This window comes from Pseudozyma flocculosa (assembly GCF_000417875.1).
Source record: "Pseudozyma flocculosa PF-1 unplaced genomic scaffold scaffold00002, whole genome shotgun sequence".
In the NCBI taxonomy this organism is placed as follows: Eukaryota; Fungi; Basidiomycota; class Ustilaginomycetes; order Ustilaginales; family Ustilaginaceae; genus Pseudozyma; species Pseudozyma flocculosa.
In genome coordinates, this window is record NW_006920870.1 from 1,145,519 (window position 1) to 1,170,825 (window position 25,307).

General features: G+C 64.8%; 9 protein-coding genes across 9 annotated transcripts in view; 4 read left to right on the top strand and 5 right to left on the bottom strand.

Moving 5' to 3' along the window:
• Positions 1–1,806: 1,806 nt before the first annotated feature.
• On the bottom strand, positions 1,807–2,097 carry PFL1_01028 (uncharacterized protein; the record flags this gene model as incomplete). Its single annotated transcript, XM_007878528.1, has 2 exons — positions 1,807–1,924; positions 2,060–2,097. 2 exons carry the CDS (start codon positions 2,095–2,097, stop codon positions 1,807–1,809), a joined length of 156 nt encoding a protein of 51 aa, XP_007876719.1.
• Positions 2,098–3,405: 1,308 nt separating this feature from the next.
• Positions 3,406–5,350, top strand: PFL1_01029 (uncharacterized protein; the record flags this gene model as incomplete). The annotated part of the gene is made up of 4 exons (XM_007878529.1): positions 3,406–4,254; positions 4,352–4,584; positions 4,692–5,129; positions 5,263–5,350. 4 exons carry the CDS (start codon positions 3,406–3,408, stop codon positions 5,348–5,350), a joined length of 1,608 nt encoding a protein of 535 aa, XP_007876720.1.
• Positions 5,351–5,948: 598 nt separating this feature from the next.
• Positions 5,949–8,420, bottom strand: PFL1_01030 (uncharacterized protein; the record flags this gene model as incomplete). The annotated part of the gene is made up of 1 exon (XM_007878530.1): positions 5,949–8,420. The coding sequence occupies one exon, from the start codon at positions 8,418–8,420 to the stop codon at positions 5,949–5,951; it is 2,472 nt and encodes an 823-aa protein (XP_007876721.1).
• Positions 8,421–10,348: 1,928 nt separating this feature from the next.
• PFL1_01031 (uncharacterized protein) lies at positions 10,349–12,052 on the bottom strand (the record flags this gene model as incomplete). The annotated part of the gene is made up of 5 exons (XM_007878531.1): positions 10,349–10,620; positions 10,711–10,754; positions 10,842–11,022; positions 11,128–11,675; positions 11,775–12,052. The coding sequence occupies 5 exons, from the start codon at positions 12,050–12,052 to the stop codon at positions 10,349–10,351; spliced, it is 1,323 nt and encodes a 440-aa protein (XP_007876722.1).
• Positions 12,053–13,273: 1,221 nt separating this feature from the next.
• Positions 13,274–14,714, top strand: PFL1_01032 (uncharacterized protein; the record flags this gene model as incomplete). Its single annotated transcript, XM_007878532.1, has 2 exons — positions 13,274–13,492; positions 13,596–14,714. The coding sequence occupies 2 exons, from the start codon at positions 13,274–13,276 to the stop codon at positions 14,712–14,714; spliced, it is 1,338 nt and encodes a 445-aa protein (XP_007876723.1).
• Positions 14,715–15,561: 847 nt separating this feature from the next.
• PFL1_01033 (uncharacterized protein) lies at positions 15,562–16,494 on the top strand (the record flags this gene model as incomplete). Its single annotated transcript, XM_007878533.1, has 1 exon — positions 15,562–16,494. The coding sequence occupies one exon, from the start codon at positions 15,562–15,564 to the stop codon at positions 16,492–16,494; it is 933 nt and encodes a 310-aa protein (XP_007876724.1).
• Positions 16,495–16,745: 251 nt separating this feature from the next.
• Positions 16,746–18,566, bottom strand: PFL1_01034 (uncharacterized protein; the record flags this gene model as incomplete). The annotated part of the gene is made up of 1 exon (XM_007878534.1): positions 16,746–18,566. One exon carries the CDS (start codon positions 18,564–18,566, stop codon positions 16,746–16,748), a length of 1,821 nt encoding a protein of 606 aa, XP_007876725.1.
• Positions 18,567–20,024: 1,458 nt separating this feature from the next.
• Positions 20,025–22,904, bottom strand: PFL1_01035 (uncharacterized protein; the record flags this gene model as incomplete). The annotated part of the gene is made up of 3 exons (XM_007878535.1): positions 20,025–21,341; positions 21,892–22,702; positions 22,837–22,904. The coding sequence occupies 3 exons, from the start codon at positions 22,902–22,904 to the stop codon at positions 20,025–20,027; spliced, it is 2,196 nt and encodes a 731-aa protein (XP_007876726.1).
• Positions 22,905–24,066: 1,162 nt separating this feature from the next.
• The window catches only part of PFL1_01036 (uncharacterized protein), a gene marked incomplete at both ends in the record, with an annotated part of 3,186 nt that continues 1,945 nt past the window's right edge, over positions 24,067–25,307 (top strand). Inside the window, one exon of the mRNA XM_007878536.1 lies at positions 24,067–25,159. Coding sequence (XP_007876727.1) covers positions 24,067–25,159 — 1,093 coding nt within the window. The remainder of the gene's footprint in view (positions 25,160–25,307) is intronic.

A 25,307-nucleotide genomic window follows, 5' to 3' on the forward strand; every position in this document is an offset into this window, starting at 1 on the left:
CGCAACGTGAGTTGAGGACGACTCGCATGCTGCGAGCTCGGCAGCGGACAGGGAGCAGCCAGCTCGGCCCGCACCCGGGCGCCCGCAAGAGGATACGGCGGTTGCTTCGGGTCGGCCCGAGAGTGCGACACCTTCGCTCCCTGCCGGGGCCTTTTGTGCATTCATCCCGTTGGCCCGTCGCCCGGCAAGTGCCTGTGAACTCACCCCGGACCCTTGACTGTCACTTCCTGTTCGGTCCGGTGTCAGGCGCCCGACTCCGGCATGAGACGGATTTGGTGTGGCGTGAGGTGGCACAGGACGGACTCGGTAATGCTGGGCGTGCTGGGCTGGAGGAGGGGTTCGATGGGCTGTCGAGGCGTTGCGAGGACAGGAGGTGGCGTGGCGTGGACGCCTTTGATCGAGTTCCTCCCGGTTCCAGTCTCTACGTGCTCGATGCGGGCAAGGCGGTCGGATGCTGACGGCGTGCAAGGAACAGGTGAGGTCACTCTCCGTGGCTCTCTCTAGGGTCGAAAGACGAGGCGGCTTCCGATGGTGTTGGTCGCAGACTGCAGCGGTGCAGAGTCAGGCGTATGCCGGGTGCTCGAGAGTGGTAGGTGTAGCGTCGGGCAACGACGTGATGGTCTGGTTGGGCGACAGATTGTGGCTGCGATAGGTGTGCTCGTGCGCGTTGTACGTGTGTGAGCGACAGAGGTCGAAGGTGTGGGATGCCAGAAGGATGATCAGAGCAATGCTGCAGGGCAACGACACTCTACCAGGCAGGCTGCTGATGTGGCTCCATCTGCTGATGAGAGGAGCTTTGGGCCTCTGGTCTGGCTGGCTTCGGGCCTCGAGTGTCGGTCTGGCAACTCTGAGCTGGTGCCAGGGACCCGCCCGCAAGCCTGGCCGGGCAAGGCAAAGCGAAAAAAATCCCGCCAGCGCTCACAAGCAGCGCCTGCCTGTGCTCTTGGCCTTTCCACTCTGCCGCCCGCCCAGGCCAGCCCAGGCCAGCCCAGGCCAGGCGAGCCAGCGGGCCAAGCCAGCGGGCCAACGCAGCGTGGCTGCGTGTGGCTGCGTGTGGCTGCGTGCGTGTGAGCTGACCATGGCCGTCCCTTTTTCACAACTCGAAATTCGGAGCAAAATAGAGATAGAGGGCCCCGGCCCAACTCCCGAGGTCACGGCCCAGCCATCGAGCGCACCAGCCACCACCACCACCATCACCATCGCCAGTCACCATCGCTCCTGCTCCAGTCACGTTCCCCTCGTCCCGACCCGGTGTTATCCACGGCCGCACTCGGCTCCATCACCACGTCCAGCGCAGACGACAGCCATTCGATTCGTACCGCGACAGCCACCGGTCTAGGAGATGCGATGGCCGAAGAGATGCAGTCAGGGCAGGAGGCGTGTAGCGGAGGCTCAGGTGATCAGACATCGCGGCGCTCTCGTACAGGACACGTCAGAATGAAAGCAGCAGGCTCGCACACCAATCTCGCAGACGACAATCGGTATCCGAAGGAGCACATCGAACGGGTCAAATTGATACAGTCGGCGGCTTCGTGAGGTGACATCGATCGGACCAGCATGACACGGCAGCAAAGGGAACACTAGAGGGCAGACAAAGGGGGCGAAAGGAGGCACCACGTCGTTGGACGACGGTGCTTATCGACGCGGGTGCTGGCACCGAGGGGCGAGATCTGTGGACGCAATAAAGGCGACGATGTCTGACGGCGTCAGACGCGGCTTTCGGAAGGATCACGGTGCCACGACCGGGAGGAGACTCGAGGGACTCACGACTTTGCGACGCCTCGGCGGCGAAGTATGCAGATGGCCTCAGATGCCGCCGCCACTGCGTTCGGGGCGGACAATCTTGCCGCCAGCCTCGCGCGAGGCCACCTGAGCGGCGCGGCGGGCCGAAAGCACGGAGAAGGAGGCAACGAGGACGGCAGCGCTGCAAACGTCGGGCAAGCGGTACAGAAGACAAGCAGGAAGAGGACGAGACGAGCGTCAGCACGTGAGGTGCTCGTCGGCCGCTGCTGCCAAACTGGTGCCGTTTGCAGCCCGCTGCAGACGGCCCGCCACTCACCCGGCTACGAGGTTCCTGGGACGAGAGAGGACGGTCATGGCGATCGGCGTAGTCGAGGATAATGTGTGTGCTTGAGCGAGTAAGTGGTCCAAGGGCAAAGATATATGGACGAGGGTGGCGACAAGACGATGGCAAGCTGGTGGTCGGACGGTGCAGGCCGTGCAGCGAGGCCCAGAGCTTTTTGTACCTCGGGTTCGTCCCGAGATGTTCGGCCCCCAACCAGAGGTCCCAGGAGAGTGAGGGAGGGCCCCGCAGGCCATGGCTTAGCCGGTCGAGGCTGCGCAGGCCACGGAACAGCCGGCCTGGCCAGGCAGCTTGTGGGGTAAGCGTGCGGCGACCCGTGACGTGCGGCAGGCTGGCGAGACAGGCCGAGGAGCGAGCGGGCAAGCGGGCGAGCGGGCAAGCGGACGAGCCAGCCTTGCAAACAGACGAGGGTCTGGCCCTTGCCATGCCTCGCCCTGCTTGCTTTGGGGCTCCACATCATCGTCGTCGTCCTCGCCCCTGGCCCGACCAGGCCGTGTGGCCCGAGAGACGCCACCTCGGAGCCGTCGTTGACCAGACCAGGCCATGCCGGGCGGTCACGACCCTCACTTCTCTGACGTAAGCACCAGCTGGCCAGTTCGCTCTTGGCTTGGGATGGGCCCAAGCGTCGTCGTCTGGCTCTCCCGAAAGGCCTGAACTGTTCGGCTAGGTCCGCTGCCAACGGTCGCCCGGCTACAGGCCGTCGGAGGCGCCGCCCGCGACGGTTGCTTGTTTCCGCCCGCCGACCTGCAGGCTGGGCTGGGCTTCAAGCTTGCCTGCTGGCTTGCTTGCGCCGTCGAGCGAGCTGCCTGAACCAAGCGGGCTGCCAGGTGCCCCTGCATATCGACGGCCCATCCGAGCCTGCCGCTCGCTGTTCCTCTCTCCCGGCTGCGGATGGCCAGGGCTCGTCGGCCCTGCCGCCTGGCGCCAGCAGGGTTGCCTCACGACACGCCAAGCTGGTTAGCCAGGCGGTGAGGAGGCGTCTCTCTTGCACGTACTGTATATCGTCCAGCACCTCGCCCTAGCCTGCCGTCTGCCTTGCCCGTTACGGTAGGTGGCGATTTATTCTGCCTGCAACCTTGTTTCCGAGGCGCAGCAGCACGGCGGCACATGAATGACGCCAGATGCCTCGGCAAGACGCGGACACGGCTGTGGCCAGGGTCGAGGGTGCCAGATCGAGGCCTAGCCTGGCTTCTTTTCTTCGCGTTAGCGGCGTTGCGGGGGCCGCGTTTAAACGTCCTGCCTGTGGACGGGACAAGGCCGACCCCGCAACCCCTAGCGGGTGTCCTCCCACCCACCACCTCGAGCGACCCTCCTGCAACACCATGGTGAACCTCGTCCGCGGCAGCATCGGCGTCGCTGCCCTCTTTGCCCTGTTTCACGCCACCACTTCCGCGCTGCCGACAGCACCTGGAAGAGGCACCAGCGGACGCGACAACGGCGCCGGCAGCAGCAGCAGCAGCAGCCACGACATCGACATCGATTCGTCCTTCCCACTCTTTGGCATCCAGACGTCCCGCCAGCAGGCCGCTTTCCATGCGCCTGGATCTGGCTTTGAGACGTTCGGCCACGTCTCCTACCCGTCCGACTACTGGGCGCTCGAGGAAGGCGTCGGCCACTTTTCAGAGTGGTCCAAGGCGACAAAGCACGCCTTCCTCCGCGACTGGAGGGACGGCAGGGTCGACGAGTGGACCCTCGTCATGGGCAACGAGGGCGGCGACCTCGACAGCATGACGGCCGCCCTGACGTGGGCCTATCACCTCTCCCACTCCACCCTGCACCACCCGGAGCCCCGCAAGGTCGTCGCCTTGCTCCAGACGCCCGCCGACGCGCTCGACCTGCGTCCAGAGAACCAGCTGGCGCTGCACAACATCAAGATGTCGTCCGGCCACCGCGACCTGCTGACCATCGACGAGCTGCCCGAGAAGCCAGTGCAGCTGGCGCCCAAGGTCGAGGGCATCGTCCTCGTCGACCACCCGGTCCCGCTGCGGGTCTGGAACGGCGCCAAGATCCTCAGCATCTTTGACCACCATACCGATCGCGGCGCCGCACCCAACGCCGAGCCGCGCGTGTTTGGCACCACTGCCAGCTGCACCACGCTCGTGGCCAAGCAGATGCTCGACGAGCTCGAAGCGCTGCCGTCGCCGCCCGGAGAGTACCACGTGCCGCACGAGGTAGGTGCCGTTCCAGCCTTTTTGACGCGGGGCTCCACTTCCTTCCCCTGCACGAGCACTTTGCTGATCCCGTGCCAACGTGCGCGCCCTATCCCAGGTCTACGAGCTGATCCTGGACGCCATTGCCATCGACTCGGACGGCCTCAACCCTAAGAAGAGCGTCCCGTTGGATCGCGAGGTCTCGGAGCGGGTGCTCAAGCGGAGCAACTGGCACAACGAGTCGCTGACCGAGGTCATGGATCGCCTAGACTCTGAGCTTGGAAAGGCCAAGAAGGACCTGGACCACCTCAACGTGCGAGACTTGCTGCGCAGGGACTGGAAGGGAGATGTGTGAGTCCCGCTGGCGGGGGGCTGAAAGGCTTTCCGCGCCCGCGCTCTGAGTCCGTGCTTATCTTTCGCACCCCTCGTGTTGCCCTGCCGTTTCCGCTCGTTGGCAGCGTCGATACGATCTCGCCCCGCACGCCCGCGGTCCACCTCGGCTTCGCCTCGACGCCGGTACCGCTCGATGAGCAGATCAAGCGCACAAGGCACAAGCAGGTAGCCTCGTGGTTCGACATCGAGGACCACTGGACGGCGGAGATCGGTGCCGACATTTCCCTCTGCCTCAACTCGTACAAGGTCAAGATCGACGACGACGGCGTCGAGCAGTTTATCCTGGACGATGAGGACAAGGATGAGCCTGAAGACGAGGATGGAGGAGTGGGGACGATGAAGAAGCAAAAGATCCGCGAGATTATCCTCGTCGTCCGACACGACCGACGCATCGACGAGGAGCAGGCCAACTCGCTCTTCGAGACCGTCTCAAGGGCCATCGAGGCGGACGAGACGCTCAAGGTGGAAAAGTGGCACCGCGCCGACGAGCTCCGTGGTCGAAGGTGGGTTCCCTGCTTGTGTCATCGTCGGCCTGCACTTACCTTGCGAGATCCAGTAGACGAGGCTCTGAACGCACGTCGCCTCCCTCCCTGCCCCTCTCCTCGTCCTCCACGTCCGCTCTGCGCTCACTCACAGGATGGCATGGAGACACTACCGCGAAGACGCCGGACGCAAAGTCGTCCGACCCATTGTCGAAGAAGCTGTGCGCAACTGGGACGCCTAGAGCCCACGGCCCTCGCTCGCTCGCTCGCTCGCTCGCTGCTGGACGGCGAGCATTCGCAACCTCGATACCCTCCCGTCGCCCCCTCTTACTTATCCATCGCATATCGCATCTCCGATCTCTCTCTCCCGCCTCCTCCCCACCATGGCGGGGGGGCAGCCAGCAATCCCACCACCATCAGCCAAATCACGACGGACGCAGAGCAGGAAGAGGGGATCTGCTGCTGGATTGCTTGCGATGCACCTCGTGAGGCGAGGCGGGCGGTATGCGTGTGTGTGTGGGACAGTGCCAGAGGTAGTGCAGGTAGGAAGGTCCATGCTAGGATGTTGAGAGAAGGAAGAAAGTGCAGGAGATGAGGAGTAGAGAGACCGGGGAGAGCGGTGTAGAGAAGACGAAGAGAGGAGACGACGAGGAGCATTTGGTATACTGAGCGCGAGGCGGGGCGATGCGATGCGATCCTCTTGATGAGAAAGGGGGGAAGGGGGCAAAGATGCCCAGAAGGTGGTAGTGGTGATGCCGGATCGGGAGCGGGAGCGGCAGCGGGTGGGGCATTGCTGGAAACCGTGATGATCGTGGAAGGCCGGAGGAACGCCGACGCCGGTCAGAGCCACATACTCTTGGCGGCAGTCGAGGCGTCGGTGCCCTCCCTCGCGTGCCCGGCCCGCTCGACAGTGAGGTGGTTGCCAGTCGAGTACCAGTCGGCGCCGCTCGACGAGGCCGGCATGGCTGTCGCCGATGTGGTGGGCGAGCGCTGCTGCATGGCCATGATGCGTGACGACCTCCTGGATCCTGAGTGGTCGTTCTCCTCGTCCGAGCGGCGCGACGCCAGCTCGTCTTCCTCGGCCGTCGATAGCGGCTCGTAACCCTCGTTTTCGGCGGCCTCTTGCCTCTGCCGGTGCTTGAGGTATCGGCTGAGCGCCATCGGGATCAGGCTGGCGATGCTGAGCAGCAGCAGCTTGATGACCATGTCCCGGTTCCAGATGTGGCTCGCAATCGCCTTCATGCCGCCGCCGCCGCCGCTCTTGAGCCCTGAACCGTCGTCGACGGGCAGCGCCTCGACAATCTCCTGGAGCAGGTCACCCACCTGGCAGGTGACAAAGTTCCACGGGATCGAGCCGACGGCGAGCGTGACGCCGTAAGGCAGCAGCGGGACGCCGAGGACGCCGCAGGCGATGTTCATCAGCCCGTACGGGATGATGGGCAGCACGCGCAGCACCAGCAGGTACGACCAGACGGCGCCGTCGGCGCTGCCGCGCGAGTTTGAGATCATGACGCTGCGCCCCGATGCGTGCGCCCGCCCGGGAGAAAGGGCCCTGCGCATCGCGTCCAGCGGCTTGGCGAGCCCGGGAAGCGAGGTGATGAGCGGCGCCAGCGGTGCCGAGAGGAGATAGCAAAAGACTCCGCCGACCGCAGTGAAGATCGAGGTGTAGACGGTGCCCATGTAGGTGCCGTACATGGCGCCGTAGACGACGTTCATGATGAGGCTGCCGGGGATCGTAAACGACTGCTTCCACGTAAAGAGGGCCGAGATGACGAGCAGGGTGTGCGTGTGCGCCTTGGCGCTGCTCTCCGAGTACCGCTTCAGGCTGAAGGCAATGTCGCGAATCTCGGCCAGCGTCAGGCTGGTGATGTGCTTGGGCAGCGTGAGGGGCAGCGTCGAGATCATAAACGCGATGCAGCTCGTGGCGGCGACAAAGATGACGGCCAGGAAGGCCAGGCGAGGCAGGTATGGCCGGATCGGCGGCAGCGAGATCCGCCACGAGCTCATGTTGATCTGGATCCTCGGCAGGAGAGCGGCCAGGGTACGCCCGAGGCTGTCGATCCGGAAGCTGTCGCTGTCCCACTTGGCAGCGCCGATACGCCCAAAGGAGCGCTCGGACGAGGTCGTATGGGTCGACGTCGGCGTCGGCGGCCGGCTCGAGAAGCCCGACATGAGATGCGAAGGCAGGACTCCCTGCATGTTGAGCGTCGACTCGGGCCGTGTCGGGGGCGAAAAGGGACGTGAAGACGCTATTGGCGAGGATCGGCCCGACGAGGTCGTCAACGGCGGCGTGAAGGGTGCCTGGTTGGGATACGGCGGCGTCGTGGTGGTCGGCCTGCCGCTATCAAAGCTGGCCTGCGCGGCGCTCCAGGGATGCCTGGAAGCGCCGTGATGCCGCGCCTGTCGAGGTGTCACGATCGACGGCAGCTTGCCAGATTGCTCGTAATTGGGTGCCTCGTCCAGATCGCTCGTCGGAGTCAGCGGAGGGCTGTCGGCATTGAAGCCGCGGAGGCCATCTGGACCCGCCGGCCGTGCTGCAGGCATGACCAGGGGCTGAGGCTGTGCCGGGCGGACCTTTGCCTGCCAAGCTGGAAATGTGGGCTTGGCCGCGGGCATCTCGTCCTGTGGCGTTTGTGCCGGGCTTCCATCCTGGTTTGCGCCGCTGGTGAACGACGAGATGAACGAGCGCAGGCCAGCGAGTTTTGGCCGTTGCAGGAACTGGTTCCTTGGCATGGCCCTCTTCTTGTCCGTCGAGTCGTCCGACTGAGCATCTGAGGCATCACTCGGAGAACGTGGCCGAGATCCGCTCGCCGCGTTGGAGTCATCCTGGTAGGCGCCGCCGAAGCCGGAGCGCTCGACATTGCTGAGGACCTCGAGCCCCTGGCCAAGGCTTGCCATTGTCCTGGATCGGTCATGGTCATTGCGCTTGCCCGTAGTGAGGGTGAAGTCGGGGGTGCCAGGGCCACGAAAAGGGTGATGGAGAAAGTCATCCACAACGGGCGAGAGGGGCGTCACGCCGAGGCTCGAGGGGACTGCGATGAGCGACACGCCGTTGGAAGAGATTGATCGTGCGCGAGAGCGAGGGCCGCTGGTCGTGGCGGCAAAAGGATCGCGGCGGAGGGCAGCCGAAGAGGCCTGCGCGTCTGAGCCGTCGGGCAGCCGCTGTGATAAAGGCCCTTCGTGGCCCATGATGTCTTCGATAGAGGCGTGAGAGGCTAGACGGGCCGCTGAGCCTTCGCGGCCGGGCGAAGGGTGCTCGGTCATAGCCCGCTGGAGTCGTGGCGGCGACTGAGGAGGTGGCGATGAAGCCATGGTCGGCAGTGCTCGAGGGGGGACCTGAGCTCGACGGTGCGGCGACTTGGCAGCTGCGGCCGAGAGGGAGTGTCAGGAGGTCCTCGGTGGAGCAGTGGGCGGACGGGGGGCACGCGTGCACCGTCGAGCGCGCAATCGAGACTGGAGCAAAGGAGGTGGGCAAGTTGACGAGGGACGAGGAGCTCCGATGATGGTCGTGGTGGTCGAGAGTAGGGAGGTGGGGCGAGCAGAGTCGAGCGGTAGAGAAGTCGAAGGCAGCGGCTGGTCCGGTGGGTCCGAGGTGTCCGGTAGGTAGGCTGGGCAGCTCACGTCAACCGCCTGGCCGGCCTGCCTGGCCTCTCTATCTGGCGCTCACACATCCACCCGCCCCTGTGTGGCAGCAGGTAGGCTTGGCCGGCTGCACCGCCGCGTGCTCTCAATTTTTCTCCGTTGGCGCTGCGCTGTGCTGCCTGCCTGCCTGCCTTCCTGACTGCCCTGACCGCCAGCCAAGGCCTAGCCTTGGTCCGCCCGCCCTCGTCACGCTACGAAGGTGCCATGCCCGTGGTACACGGCTAGGTGGTGCTCGCACCTGCTTGCTTGCTTGGAGGTCCATGCCAGCTCGTACCGGTAGCGAAGCAGGGGCCAGAGCGCTTCATTCCGAGCGCGGGTCGGATCTGGCTCCTAGGCTGACTGCATCCGGCTGACAAGTCGACCTGCCTGGCGGCCACTTTTTGGGGGGCGGCCAGGGCAAAAAGTTTCCGGGCGCAGCCAGCTGCGACCAACGACGTACGGACTTAGCGACCCGGCGCCGTCCATCCGGCCGGACTGTCTGCGCTGCCCCTCCACCCGAACAGGAGGCTAGGCGGGCAAGCGGAGGATCGACAGACGGCGTCTGCGTCACCCGCTTCTCGGCGTGTGTTTGCAGAGACAGATGCAAGCAGCGAGCAAGCAAAGCAGCAGCGGCAGCACCCTGCCTGGGGGCCAGCAAGCAAGCTGCAAGCGAAACCAACGCACGGCGAACGCAACCACGCACGTACGTCTTCCGCGGAAAACGGGTCCACGCCCCTGCCAGACCGCGCGCGCTTTTCGGCTTCTGCCGCCCGAAACCCCGCCGCTCCGCCCGGATGGCATATGGCAGGCAGGCCCGGGCAAGGCAAGGCACGGGCGATTGGCCGATGCCATCGGAGGGCTTCCGCGGGCCGCCCTGACCTCTCACGAGTCGAGCAAGAGGGGAGCGAAGGGGCGCCGCCAGCATCTCCTAGGCCGGGAGGCCAGGTGCCAACACTTGACCCGGCTTGTGCGGCAGTCGATGCTTGCTTGCTTGGCCCAGCAAGCAAAGCGCGGCCAACCTTTTGCACCTCGGCCAGCCGTGCGTCGTCGTCATGGAAGCCCAGCCAAGGCAGCGTCCGCCCGGCCAAGGAAACGTCCGCCCAGCCGGACGTGCTATCGCAGCGGGGCTGAAGACATGATGGGCAGAAAGCTAGGCGATGGATGCCCGCCAGTCTCTCGTTTCCGTCCCCGCTCACTCCTCCCATCTCCAGGGCGCTGGCCAAGGGGAGGACATGTCTCGATCGGCAGCACGGTCCCGTCATCCATCCTAGCTCAGCTTCCATGGCCAGGAACACTCGATAGAATGCACAGCACGCTCCACACTCTTCTGGCCCTCCGTCATGCCACGTCTGCTCTGCGCGCATCCACAGGGCGGTGCTCGCACACAGCGGAAGAGAACGAAGGCCATCATAAGCACAGCCTGCTTCATGGAACAGCACAAATGACAACGTGGCGGTGCGGGGTGCCCCGCAAACGACGTTCCATCGGAACAGGACCTCCTCCTCCACCCGGACCGATCTTCCACTACTACCGACGAATACTGTAAGCGTGCCTTCGTCTCGGCCCGACCGACGGCTCGTCGACGGCGCTCGGGCTTGCTAACCTCCATCGCGCACGGATCAGTGCTGCGGCCTCGGCCAGTGCTCGTTGGCGAAGTCCACCACGTCCTCCACCAGCGCCTGCGGATGGTCGAGTGCGGCAAAGTGGCCGCCGTACTCGTGCTGCCTGAAGTGCACCAGGTTAAATGACGAGCGAGGGAACCAGCTGCGCGGTCCGCCCAGGATCTCGTGGGGGAAGGCCGAGTGGCCGCTCGGCTTGTCCTTGACGGGGCCGAGGAGTTTGAGGCCTTCCTTGTACCACAGCTTGGCCGACTCCTTGTAAGGCAGGAATGCTGTCGAAGAGCAGTGCGATCCACAGCGTAACGTCAGCACCTTGCAGTCAGTCTCTGCAGAGCAGCCAACCATCCAAAGCGCGAGCTCACATGTGTGGATGCTGCCGGTGAGGTAGTAGATCATCACGTCGATCCTGTCGAGATGTCAAGCAGGCAGCAGCAGTGACGCCACACGGTCAGCCACCGTTCTCACCGCTCGACCACGCAATGCCGGCACTCACAGGACGCTCTCTTCTGTCATCTCGGACTCCCTGTTGCCCTTGCCACGCTCGGCGAACGCAGGGCAGCGCGGGTCGGACCAGTCCTTGAACTTTTCCAGGAACCACGCGAGGATGCCGACTGGCTCGTCGTAGAGCGCATACCCCAGCGTGGCAGGCCGCGAGTTCTGGATGATCAAATAAGCTGCGTGGCGAAGTTGGCAGGCATCGAGTAGGGCCAGACAGCGCCAGTCGTCAGATCCCGCACCTCCTTGGTTCGTCCCGAGACGGCGAGACAGGTCGCACTCACCGTTGCCTTTGGTGATGTAGTCCTGCGACCTCAGCAGCGCCGAGCATTCTGCGTCCGTGTAGCCGAGCAGGCCGAGATGGCGGGTGAGCTGGAAGCCGCTCAGCCTCTCCACCGCCATGAGCGGGTACACCCAGGTGGGCATGCTGGTGGGTGGCGCAAAGTTAGTGTGGTAGATCTTGCACGCCGGGTAGACGGAGAGGCAGCGCGACACGACGGTGCCCCAGTCACCGCCCTGGGCCATGTAGGCAGAGTACCCGAGCACCGAGGTCATGAGCGTATTGAAGACGCGCGCCGTGTCAGTGAGCTGCCACCCTTCGCGAGGCGGCTGCGACGAGAGGCCGTAGCCGGGCAGCGAGGGGACGACGACCTCAAAGGCGGGGGAGCGGTTCTCGACCAGCCTCGCGGCGAAGTGGGAAGCCTCTGTGAACGCGCCAGGCCAGCCGTGCGAGAAGATCAGAGGGATTGGAGGCATCGGCGGCGCCTCCTTTGGCTTGAAGTGCTGGTAGTGGACCGTGACGCCCTCGATCTCGACCTGGTAGTGGGGATATCTGAGAGCGCGTGGCCGTGCAGCGGAGCAGAGCCGGGCCTAGCCCCCATCAGCACACGTCGAGCGTCCATGAAGCGGAGGCACGAACCGGTCGACTCACTTGTTGAGCTGTGCCTCGACCGAGCGCCACCAGGCCTTGACGCCGCGACCCTTTTCGCCCAAGGGTCGCTGCTGGCTGTCTTCGGGATTGCCCGACCTCCAGTGGGACAGAAACCTTTCGAGGTCGGTGAGATCGGTGCCATACTCCTTGGGGTCCTTGATGCCCTCGACGATGGGCTTGGCGGGCAGCCTTGCATCGTCGAGCTTGGCCTGGAGTCGATCCAGATCGGCCTCGGGAAAGGCGATCTGGATCTGCCTCGGCTTGCCCGCTTGCGACATCCTGGCTCGTGTGCTCGGATTGCTGGGATCAGATAGAGGGCGGCTTGCTGCGCTGGCGTCGTTTTGGCGAAAAGGTGGCCGGCTTTGTGGGTCGTCTGCTGCTGTTGTGTCTCGGTGGCGAGGCCTCAGCGGATGGAGGTCGATCGGTTGGAAGCGGACGTTGGCAGCTGGCCAGATCTTGCGTGCTGGGACGTGCGCAAGCCCACCCGCTGTCTTTCGCCTCCACTTCCCGGCTCGAAGCAAGCAGCCGATCCGATCCGATCCATATCCGAGGCTGACAAGGCGGGGCAAGGCCCTCCCAGCATGACGTTGGCCAGACGCGGGGCCGAAGATCTTCGAGGCTGGCCGAAGCTGGCCCGCGCCGCTCTCTTGCGGCCGAGAGAAGGCGCAGCCTTCGGACAAAGTCCGAGGCCGACGAGGGGATTTGGGCCGACGCCGACAGCACCGGTCGGGCAGCTGGTGGGTCGAGCACGCCATCCTGGACCCTGCAGACGACAAACGCTGGCCTGCCTGGCCCGGGACCTCTTTGCCCTTCTCGGCGAAAAGTCCGGTCTTTGGCATTTCCCGCTCCACGGGAACCGGCCCTCATGCCGACGGTCGGTGGCGCCGCCAAGCAACGAGCAACTGGCCTGGCCTGGCCTGGCTTGGCTGACTGCCCTGCCAGGCTGCTCAGCAGTCGCACCCCCTGGCCTGCCTGTCATGCTGGCTCGTGTGGCGGCAAAAGCAGCTGACCTTGCGACATCGCCCCAGGGGTCATGGCGGGAGCGGGAGAGCGACGACCGAAAGAGGGCCATTCCGAGCCACCAGGGGGCCAGGCAGGGCAGCGCAGGGATCGTCGGTGTTGGTTGACAGCAGCTCAGCCTCCGCGAGCGAGCACGCACGCCCGCCCTCTCCGTTTGGATTTTTTCTTTATCGCCGTCGCCCAGAGGTTCAGGCACGCCGCGGCCACAAATTTCTGGTACACGGCGGGCGGGCCGACGGGTCGCCATCCGATATAGATATCGAGGGCCATCCGCTCCATCTGCCGGTGTCGTCTCTCTCCTCATCCACCTTTCCCTCTCGCCACCACCAACACCAGCACCGCCGCCGCCACCTTCGCTTGTGGCTCTCTTCCCTCGTCACCGGATTTGCCCCGTTCCCCTCGACGCCCGCCGCACCAGCAGTCGGACTGTATCCGGACCTCCTCCAAGTTTGGCCTCTCTCCATCACCTTCCCACCGCCATGACCGTCCCTGCAGTCGCCAACGGCAGCGGCCACACCGCCTCGAGCTCGACCGCCTCCTCCTCCCAGAATGATGCCGGCCACCACGCCGCCGCCTTCCAGGGCTTCTCCACAAAGGCGATTCACATCGGTTCGGAGCCCAACCCCGCGACCGGAGCCGTCATCCCCCCCATCAGCCTGAGCTCCACCTTTGCCCAGGACGGCATCGGCAACCACAAGGTGAGTGTCGCCTGACGCTGTTTTGCTCGCGAGCGAGCCGACCTCTGTGCTGACATGGCTGTGCTCGCCCCCTCGCCCCTCCTCGCCGCCTGCACCTCAACAGGGCTACGAGTACTCCCGATCCGGCAACCCCAACCGCGACTCGTTTGAGCGCGCCGTCGCCGCCCTCGAGAACGGCACCCGCGGCCTTGCCTTTTCGTCTGGATCGGCCGTCACGGCCACCATCCTCAACTCGATGCCCGCCGGCTCCCACGTCGTCAGCGTCAACGATGTCTACGGCGGCACCTACCGCTACTTTACCAAGGTCGCCACCGCCTCGCAGGGCATCACCACCAGCTTTGTCCAGATGGACGGCGCAAAAGACGAGGTCAAGGAGCGCGTCAACCAGGCCATCCGCAAGGAGACGTCGCTCGTCTGGATCGAGACGCCGACCAACCCCACGCTCCGCGTCATTGACGTCCCCCTGATTGTCAGCCTGGTCCGCTCCCACCCGCTCGCATCGCCCGACGTCAAGATTGTCGTCGACAACACCTTCATGAGCCCCTGGTTCCAGAACCCGCTCGACCTCGGCGCCGACCTGGTGATGCACAGCGTCACAAAGTACCTCAACGGCCACAGCGACGTCGTCATGGGCATCGCCGCCCTTAACGACGACGAGTGGGCCGACCGCCTGGCGTTCCTGCAGAACTCGATTGGCGCCGTCCCCTCGCCCTTCGACAGCTGGCTCGCGCTGCGCGGCCTCAAGACGCTGTCGCTGCGCATGAAGGCGCACGGCGAGTCGGCGCTCGCCATTGCCCAGTACCTCGACTCGCACCCGGCCATCGAGACGGTCATCTACCCCGGCCTCCCCTCGCACCCCGGCCACGAGGTGGCCCGCCGACAGGTGACCAAGCGTGCCCGCTCGGCGCACACGGCGTCGACCGAGAGCGGCGCGTTCCCCTACGGCGGCATGGTGTCGTTCCGCCTCAAGGTGGACCCATCGGACGACGCCCCGGCGGACAAGGTGCTGTCGAGCCTGCGGATCTTTACGCTGGCCGAGTCGCTCGGTGGCGTCGAGAGCCTGATTGAGCTGCCCAGCAAGATGACGCACGGCAGCGTCGCGCTCGAGGACCGGATCCGACTGGGCATCGGCCACAACCTGATCCGAGTCAGCGTCGGCCTCGAGGAGACTTCGGACCTCATCGAGGACCTGCGACAGGCGCTGGCCGCCGCTGGCCTCTGAAGGAGGGCGACGTTTCTCCAGCTTCCTTCCGATATCTTGCCTCTACGCCGCCGCCACCCGCTTCCAGTCATACCCCACTCTGCTATCTCCTCGACCTGGCTCGGATCCGTGCAGGATAGAGGCCAACGCTTCTGGCCATCCTTGCAACCCTACGCAACCTAGCACGCATGCACGCTCCGCCCTGCCTTCGACCCGCCCCGCTCCGCCTCGCCGTTTCCTTCGGCCAGCCAGATAGAATTGCCGTCATCCCCCCTTGCGCTTCTGCACCATGTGTTATCATTTCTGTCTTTTGGCGCCCCGTCGCCCGCTACCGCTTTGCCTTGCTCAAGCCCAACGACGATCCTCGTGACAACCGTGTCCTTCCGTTCGTCCGCAGGGAGCTCTGTGGGACTCGAGAGTCTGACCAGGTGTGGCTCGCACGTGTTGGTGTCGGTGTGGGTGTGGGTGTGAAGGCGTGGCAGCAGGGCCAGGGTCGGGGTTGCGGGGTAACTAAGCAGCCCAACCGTACGTGCTGATGTCACCCGCCCTGGGTCAACCTTTTTCTTTTCCCAGCCAAGCGGGAAGATCCGTCCTCCACAAATAAAAATCGAACCCGGCTAGGGCCTTCGCCTCTCTCTTCTTCGACGTCGCTCTGCTTTGCCGCCGTTGGCAGGGCTGACCAGCTGACCGAAGCCGGCAGCCTACACTCGCTGGCCCGTTTGCTGGCCCTGGCCATCGGCGTCAACGGGCAAGCCCTCTCTCTGTCCCTCCTGGTCCTTCCTGCTCGACATCGTCCCACCATCTTCTTCCCGCCCGAACATCCCACCGCATATCCAGACGGCGGACAACGAGCCGCACAACGACGACGATGCGCGCCTCTACCTCGATGCCCAGCACGTTGCGCGGCATCTCGACGTCGGCGCGGACACAGGCGCAGCGCTCCGCCACGGTGCTGGCGCCACCCCGTACCACGGCGTCGCGCTCCCTCGCCGACGGACGGACGACGTCGCCACCCCGCCTCGTTCCCCCCTACGTCGGGCCGGCATCCGCCTCGTTTCCCTCGGTATCCGCGTCGAGCCTGACAAGCAGGGGCCCGCAGAGATGCGTCCAGGACTCGTTCCGACGCCTTACCATGTCCAGGAGGGGGTTCGTCTCTTCCTCATCGCTACCTCCGCAAACGGGCAAGCAGGGTGCAACGCGGGGATCAAGCGAGGCTCTTCTCGGTGCCGTAGCGGCAGCGTCGACGGTCGTACTCCTCACGCTCTACACATCGGGCCAGGTATTCGCAGACGATGCCAAGAAAGACGACGACGGGACGACGACGACGAAGAAGAAAGACGACGAAGGACCGACGCTCCTCGTCCTCCTTGGCTCGCCACGATCCGGCAAGAGTACGCAGGCGCAGCGTCTGTCGAAACGCTTCAACCTGCCCATCCACCCATCCTCTTCATCACCGACACCACCCCCCGAAACCCAGCTGTACATCTACGAGCTCGCCGACGCCACCCCGTCCGCCGTAGAATCGCTGGAGAAGGGGTCGGCGCCCATCTGGTGCATCCTCTTCTTCGACCTGCCCCTCGACGCCTACCGCAAACGCTTCCCGGACGACGACGAGGGCGCAAAGAAGCTAGAGCGCCAGAGGGACGACGTCATCCGCGTCGTCAAGCGCTTCCGCGACCAGGGGAACATCCTCGAGATCTCGGCAGACTGGGAGTCGCCCGACGAGGTGTGGGAGCAGGTCGAGGCCAAGGTCGAACAGATCCTCGAACTCAAGGAGCGCGGAGAGGAGCTGGGCTGCTAAGGTCGACGACGAGCAGGTGGTGGTGCTGCTCCCAGCCAGCGACAACGACTGCTGGCATGGAACGATGGCCGCATGGCCGTGACGATACGATCCCTCATCCTTTGCATCATCGACGACAGACCCATCTCGGCCCTCCATTTGTAGCATACGACGTACATCGTCCTGTCATCATCGCTTCTTCATCCGTTCGGCAAAATCTCGATGGCGTCTGGTCATTGATTGTCCTGTTGCGAGCCAAGGCGGCCGTCCTGCTATGATGCCGGTGTCGACGATGCTGCCGAGGCAGTGTCCGCCTGTTCCCCTTGCTGGACCTCTACCTCTTCTCTAGCCTGCTTCTCCTCCTGCTCCTCGTCACTCGGAGAGCCACCCTCGCCGTCCTCGCTCTCGTCATCGGCGGCCAGCAACTGCGGCAGCCTGCCCGGCTCTGCGCCCGCAAAGAGCCACACGTGGCTGTCCAACAGCCGCTCGGGCTCCTCGACGGCCTTGCCGTGTCCATGCGCCGCTTGACCGCCACCGCTGCGCTCGTCGTCCGTCTCGGCCGGCACGACGACATCGTCGCCGACGACCTCCTTGACGGGCTTGGCGCGAGGCAGCGTCCAGCCGAGCTTGGTGCAGATGTAGTCGACGATGCGGTCCGCCTCGCCCAGCAGCATGATGTCGACCGCGATGTGGTAGACGGGCGCCTGGTTGATGAGGATGACGGGCGTCGAGTGCGGGATGTGCGACACGAGCTCCGAGACGGGCGCCACCTTCAGCGAGGTGCCCATGACGATGAGCAGGTCGACGCTCTCCCGGTCCGCCAGCAGCGCGCGGTCAAAGGCGTTGGACAGCTTCTCGCCGAAAAAGGTAATGTCGGGCTTCATGATGCCGTACGCCAGCCCGTCATCGTGCTCGTCGTCGTCGCTGTCGTCGTGCCTGCTGCTCGCCTTCCTGCTCCCGCCGCCGCCCGCCTGCCCGTTGCCCTTGCTCCTCTTGGCCGCCTTGTCCTTGCCGCCCTTGCGCTTGCGCTTCCTCTCTTCGCAGCGCGGGCAGTCCGGGATGCGCTTGGCAAAGATGTCGTCCTTGATGTCGGAGCCGTTGGTCCTGTACCCGCACGCCGGGTCGGTGCACGTGGCCGTGGCAAACGAGCCGTGGCACTGAAGCACCCTCTCGATGCCCGCCAGCTGCTCGAGCGTGTCGATGTTCTGCGAGTAGTTGCGCAGCAGCTGTCCGCGCTCCTCGAGCAGCTTGATGAAGCGGTGCGAGGGCGACGGCGCAAAGTTGCTCGGAAAGATGCGGTGGGCAAACGAGTAAAAGAGGCGCGGGTTGCGCAGAAACACCTCCTTGTGGAACATGTCGGTCGGGTCGTCGAGATCGCCAAACTGCGGGTCGCGCTGCAGCTGGGCGTAGATGCCGTCGCGGGAGCGAAAGTCGGGGATGCCGCACGAGACCGAGATGCCGGCGCCGCTGAGGACGACGATGCGCTTGCTGTTTGCGATGAGCGAGAGGGCGTCGTCGACGGTGTTGTACTGCGGCAGCTTGTCGCGGTTGCGCAGGATGCGCGAGAGGGCCGTCTTGAGGAGCGGGTAGAGCTGGCGGTCCGTCATGTCCTCGAGCACGATCTGACGCGGCAGGAGCACGCCGAGCGCCGCCAAGAGGTGCTTGATCTTGCCGCTGTAGAGCTCGACGTATTCGGCAAAGAAGCGGACGATGCCGTTCTGCTTGAGGAACTGGACCATGCCCTCAACCTTTTCCGGAGGGAAGAGCAGCGTGACCTCGTCGAGGAAGCGGTCCTGCAGCTGGTCGCCCTCGTCGTCGGACGCCTCGGCCTCGGCGAATGCCTCGAGCTCCTCGAGCTCCTCAGAGTCGAGCTCGCTCAGCGTCGGGCTACCTGGAGCATGGCTGGAAGGCAGCGCGGGGGGAGCACGCGGGCCATCCTCGGCGGTCGCGGTCGCGGCTGCGGGTGCGGGCGAGCTCGGATGGTCGACGGTGGAATGGTCCGGGCGCACCTCGGTGTTGGGGATCTCCTTGGACGGTGGTGCGCCCGCGGTGGCGGCGGCAGGGGCCGCGTCCGCTTTCGCCTCTACGACCATCTCGGTGGCGATGGTTTGGAGGATGAGCGGCCGTAAGGGGGGAGCAGAGGGCGCCCTGTGACAGACGAGAGGCGGAGAAGCAAGAAGGAAGCTGGAAGATTGAGGGTAGCGGCGGCCCCCTGCAGCCTGTTGGATGTGGAGCAGGCCGGACCTGCCCTGCTTCTGCTTCTCTCGTGCGAACCAGGCGGCGACGAGGTGGATTCGGAGAGAGAAAACTGTCCAGAGTCGTCAGCGCCGCTTGCAGCGGGCTTGCAGGCGAGCCAACCCCTTTTTCCTGAATTGGCCCCAAGGCAGCCAAGCGGGCTGCCTCTGCCGCAGCCGCCAGGGCCAGCCAGGGCCAGCCAGCCGGGAGGCCCTGCCTCTGACGCGGCCTCGCCCTGGAAAACCCAGCGGTCGGCCCCTCCCCCCCCCGCCCTGGCCAGCCCAGTGGGCTAGTATATAAACGTGGACGCCCGCCCGCATCCCCCCTCTCCCTTCCCCCATCGCGCTCCCTCCTTTCCGGGTCAAGGAACTTCAAAATTGCCTGTAAGCATCCACGCCATCCCATTCCATATCCTTCCCGCTCTCGTACACGGCATCGCAACGTCCGCATCCTCACACTCTCGCCGTCCTCCTTTTCTCCTCGTCACCATCCACCAGTTTACCATTTTGAACCATAATCTGGGAAGGACCTCGTATGGGAGTTGATCCGAATTTTTCTTTCCTCTTAGTCGCCGACTGCTCGTTTCTCTCGAGACGTTCCTCGCGCTCGCCTACCTGGTCGCCATTACCTTCGAGCGCCGACCCGGACCGACACTGGCCAGTACGATCCTCGCACCCCGCTCTGTTGAGAGGGACGAGGCGCGGAACACCGGGTGCGTCTCCAGGCGGCTGCTCAGGTGACTGTGGCTCGGCGGCAGCTTGGATGCTCGTTGGGTCGATCTTTGGCTTCTATCGTCGTGGCTGTACTGTCTTGCTTGCAATGGAGCGATGCTGTCGTCATCATACCTCTCTCTGTCGTGTCGTGTGTTCGAGCGTCCTTCCAGATCTTTGGCGGAGCAAGCATGCGCTTTGACGTTGCTGTGACCCCTGGCTACCCGCCCCCTGCACCACAAGTCTCTCTTTGCACGACTTCGACGTCGTCGGCGTACGGCTCACCCGCCTCTGTGGCAGCGGTCGCTTAGAACAGCACTCCAGTCGTGGCACGGTGGTGGGGGCATGGTGCGATCCATTGAAGGTGATGCATAGAAATACAGGGGGTGCAAGAGGTGACGACATGGCCCGAAGGGATACAAGAGGCGCAGAAGAGACAATGCGACGAGACGGTCAAGTGGCAGAGAGAGATTGAGAGCAGGCGCGAGGAAAGCGCGAGGACAGCTGGCTGGCTGGCCGGCTGGCCGGCTGGCCGGCTGCCTCGGATGACGGGGCAGTCAGGGAAAGAAGGTCGGACGGAAGGAACGGCTGGAGCCTGCCTCGTCACTACTTCTTCCTGTTCTTGCCCACGCCGCCGCGGCCGCCCTTGCCGTTGGCGCCGACCTTGGGACCGCGCTCCTTTGCCTTGGCCTGCACCTCGGCGCCGCCCGGCTTGGGTCGGCGGCTCTTGTTCTTGACGTTGGCATGCGTGTAGTAGTTCTCGGCCTTCTTCTTGCTCGTCGTCATGCGCGTCCCCTTCTTCTGACGCTTGCTGTCCTGGTCCGACTCGTCGTCGACGTCGTCGACCGGAGCGCGCTTCTTGCCAGGAGAGGTGGCGGCAGCCACACCCTCCTGCTCCTCGTCGTCCTCGTCTGCGGCGCCATCGACGCCCTCGTCAGCGTCCTCGCCGCCCTTGAAGACGTCGTCCCACCCGAGCTCCTCGAGTGCATCGTCGTCGTCTTCATCCTCGTCCTCATCATCGTCCTCGTCCTCGTCGTCCTCGCCATCCTCTGTGAAGGCGTCATCGTCCTCGCCGATGGCCGTCTCGGGAGCCTCGTCGTCCTGGTCACGCTCCATCTCAAAGTCTTCGGGCACGCCGCCGTCGACGTCCTCCTTCGTAAACTTGGTGACGACGGCGATCTGGGCGAGGGGCTGCTCGACACCCTTGACAGTCTTCTTGCGCACCGCCTTTTCGAGCGCCTCGGTCTCGGCATCGACGGCCGACACGACCGCGTCGGCGGCCTTCTCCTTGCCCTTGCCAGCAGCCTCAGCCTGGCCGGCGGGAAGCGGAGGTGCGACAAAGAAGGGGATCTTGCCGCGGATCCAGTCGTTGAGCACCATCTTGGCGCACGTCTCGTAATCGGGCTCTCCGCCCTTGAGCAGCTTGCCGCCGCGCTTGGCCAGCTGGCCGAGGAAGTCTTCGGTGCTGTCCCACTTCTGCAGGTTGTAGGTGCGCTTGATGTACTCGGGCTTGACGCGCGAGAGCAGCGCCGGGATGTGCTCCGAGGGCGTCTCGAGGTTCTCGACGCGCACCACTCCCTTGAGCACGGTGCCGGTCTCGGAGTCGCGCGCGCTGACGGGCACGATACCGGGGCAATCGATCAGGTAGATGCGGCGCATCAGGGTGATGTACTGCCACACCTTGGTCTCGCCCGGGATCGGCGCCACGGTGCAGACCTTCTTCTTCTTGAGCGTGTTGATGATGGAGCTCTTGCCCGTGTTGGGGTAGCCGACAAAGCCGACGCTGATCTGCTTCTTGTCCGAGTGGAGCACGCTGAACTGGCGCAGCAGCTGGATGACGGAGCCCTTGCCGAACGAATTGTTGATCGAGGCGTGGAACGCCAGCGTCGGGTACTCTTTGGACAGGATCTTGACCCATCGAGCCTGCGCGAACGACAACAGCGGATCGATCGAGGTAACTCAGGGTCAGCTCTCGGCCCTTCGGGCGCGTGCGCGCATGTCTGCTTGTCCGGATCATGAGAACAGCGACAGGGCGGGAGAGGGGATGTTCGTTCCAAAACTACGAGCTCGAGGCGGACGCCGGCAACACCACCCGAAGGCGGACTGGACGGCAGCCTCGAAAACTCAACTCATATCAGAACGCCGGCACCCGACGCTCCAGGCCCTCCCGCCAGCCTTGCCTCCAATGGCGGGAGGAGGCAAAGAGGTGGTTGCCTTGCACCCTCCCCGAAGGGAGCGTGGTCGGCAAGATGAGGGGGAGATCATATCGGGGCTGTTTCTCTTCCACATTCGTAACAGTCAGTGCGCCATGGTGTATGCTCCAAAAGGCTGGAGGCGCGAGACTTGACATGATTGTGGGACCAGGGCGGGTCGATGGTCGGCGGAACGGGGGGATGGAGGGAGAGGCCGAGGACCAGAGGAACCAGGGGCAGGGGACGGAAACGGCAGCGGCGCAGCAGCGCAGAACACTCACAGTGACCCAGGTGGGGACGAGATCGACCTTGTTGAGGAGGAAGACGAGATGCTTGTGCGGCTTCTCCTCGCGAATGTGCTTTTCGACGCTCCTGCAGCGGGTGCCGAGCGGGTCGCGCGCGTCGAGGACGTGGATGATGACGTCGGAGCTGTCGATGACCTTGTAAAGCTCTCCCCAGATTCGCCTAGACTGGCCCTTGCTGTAGATTGGCTCGGAGCGTCCGCGCTGGACGGGGATCATGTAGGGCTCGTCGCCCTGGGCGGCCGAAGACGAAGACGCAAGGCCAGAGCCAATCTCGTAGTCGTCGGGCACGAGCCCGACTCCGGCCAGCTTTGCCTCGGCGGCGGCGGCCTTTTCGTCGGCCTGCTTGCCCATGGCCTCGCTGCTGGTGGCGAGGTCGGCAAACGAGCTCATGGAGCCGTCGAGCCTAGGCTTCTTTCGCTGGGCGCCGGGGCCAAAGGTGTCGGAGAAGGGCTCGAGGGCGGTGAGCGAAGGGGCCTTGCCCTTGGCCGGGTCCTGGATGAGCGACATGGGCAGCTTGTTTCTCCGCAGGAGGACGCTGTAGGGGTCGTTGACGCGGGACTCGAGCGAGGTGCGGAAGTGGTCGAGGGCGTCCTGGGAGATGACGCGGGTGTTGCCAAACCAGCGCTTGTCGGGCTGGACGCGCCCGGGCTTGGCCTCGCTGCTCTGGAATTCCTGAGCCTGGATGATCTTGCCGCTGCGGTCGCGGATGGCTTTGGAGGCGATGCCGTCCTTGGAGAGCATCTTGACCGTCTTGGCCTGCTTGGCATCGCGGTAGAAGTTCTCACCCCTGGATTAGAGCGAGATACAGCAATCATCAGAGGCGGCAGGAGATGCGGAGCGATGGGTGGTCAGAATGATTGTCGTTGCGGTCGCCACCTCGCGCCATTTTTGCACTCGGCCACCCATACGACCGAGACTCACTTTACGCGCTTCATGCCGTTGGACGACCTCGCCTTGGCGGAGCCAGCTCCCTTTTTGACGACGACCATCTTGGATACTTTCGGGGTGGCGGAGCGGTTCTATGAAAAGGGTAGGCCGAGAGGGCGGTCGAGGGCTGTGTTTGGGGGAGGTGGTGAAGGGGTATACGGTTGCAAGAGTCACGGGTATGGTGTGGCGTGTCCGGAAAGGGTGCGGAGGCCTATGCACTGGAACAGCGCGGCGTCGACGTCGAGCGCTGCAGGCAGGTGGGGGAGGGAAGGGCGGGGAGCGAGACCGAACGATGCCAGCAGACAAAGTGATGGGATCGGATCGACGTGATGGGCGGAGAAAGGGAGGACGTGAGGATTGGGTGACCTAGAGTATGGAGGGGGAGGCAAGGTGAGGAAAGAGGGGCGAGGGGCGTGGCTCCCTCTGCCGCCAAATTTGTAGCGCGCTGCCAGGAAGTTGGAAAAAGTCGAGCGGCGAGGAAAAATTTCCAGCGTGGGGGCGGGCCCGCCCGCCATTTCCCCCCCCTTTCCCCTCTTTTTTTTTTTCTCTGCTCGCCCATTTTGGAGCCCAAGCCGGTGGCCGGCGGAGCCACTGCGGTGGGTCGACGTGGCCGCCTCGGGTCCGCCTTTGAAAGCGAGGCCAGGCCGGCACACGGACCAGGCGCGAGGACGTGGCACCCGCAATCCGAGAAACGGTCGAGGATCTGCAAGGGGCCAGAGGGGGCGCAGGCAGGGCCAGGGTCTCGGGCGCTCTCGCTCCTGCCGTTACGGGTACGGGTACGGGTACGGGTAGCTTGCCTGCCTTGGCGGTGCCCACGAGCTTCGGATGGGCCGCCCATCGTGTGAGTACGTGGCGGCAGATGGGGCGGTGCGTGTTTTCAGAGCTGCTGAGCCTTCGGCCGGGGGTGGATGCTCGACGAGGCCTGCCCAGCAAGCTCCAGAAAGCTTGTTCGCGCGCGCGTGGAACCCATCAGGCCTGGCCTGTCCTGGCCAGGTCCAACCAGCCCTCTTTGCCTGGTGAAAAAACACCACCGCATCCCGTCCAACTCCTTCGCTCCGTCTCACCACCACCACCACCACCGCCATCGACACCGTCCTCCCCATCTCCCCCCGTGTCGCATCTCCTGCCCGCCCCAGACATCACCCACGTCCTTCATCCAGTCCCTCGCGCACCCCGACCATCGCACGCGGTGTTTCGGCCCGGGCCTGCACCGCTTGGCCCAGCATGGCCGACACTGAGCGAGCCGCCACCACCCTGGCAACCCCCGCGCACCCAGCCGCCACCACCAACGCCGCCGCCGCCGCTGCTACCGCTTCCTCTTCCAACGGCGACGGCGACCACGAGATGTCGGCCGTGGATCAGAGCGCGGCCGCAGGCTCCGCCACCGCGCCCACCGTGGCAGGCGGAGCTCAGCCCCAGAGGGCCGACGTCTGCCCCGCCTTCAACACCCCCGCCGGATGCCAAAACAGCGGATGCCAGCTCTTGCATCAAGCAGGCGCGGTAGACGCAGATGGAGCCGCTCGAGACCCGGCGACGCCCGCAGCCCCCGAGAGCACCCAAGGTCCACTGCTTGTCAAGTCTTGCAAGCCCTGCATGTGGCATCGGGCCGGCTCCTGCCGTCGAGGCGAGGAATGCTGGTTCACGCACGATGTCACCTCCGGGGACGGCCGCGGTACGGAGCAACCAGGCGCAGCACAGCCCGGCGCGGCCTCCTCGTCTGCCGGACCATCGTCTGGGCCTGCCGCTCAGGCTGCCGCCGCCTCAACTGGTCCCGGCAGCGGCAACGTCCCGGCCAATGCCGCCAACGGCCCCGCTTCCGCCACGGCGCAGACCACACAGGAAGCTTCAGCGGACGCCGAGACTTGCAGCATCTGCATCGAGGTCCCCGCCATCTACGGGCTTCTCGAGCATTGCAACCACGTCTTCTGCCAGGACTGCCTGCGCAAGTGGCGCAAGACGCAGCGACGCGTCGAGACGTTCCGCAACTCTGACGTCACGCAGCGGTGCCCAATCTGCCGCGCCCCAAGCCACTTCGTGGTCCCTTCCCCCATCTCGCTGAGAGACGAGGACAAGACCAACTTCATTGCGACCTTCAAGCAGACTCGATCCAAGCAGCCTTGCAAGCACTTCGAGAAGAGCAAGGAGCAGCAGAACGTCCTCTTCTGCCCCTTTGGAGACGACTGCCATTACGCTCATCAGATCACGCCCGACGGCCCGCGCCACCTCTTTGGCCGCGGCGCCACCGAATGCCTGCACCAGTTCCGCCGTCGAGGCAGGGCTGGTGCCGCCGCAAACCAGCAGGGACAGCAAGCTGCAGGTCAGCAGGGTCAGCAAGCTGCGGCTCAGCAGGGTCAGCAAGCTGCGGCTCAGCAGGGTCAGCAAGCTGTGGCTCAGCGAGCGGCTGGCCAGCCGGCTGCGGCTCAGCAAGCCGCCGACGGCCAGCGAGCTGCTGTCCAGCCAGCCGC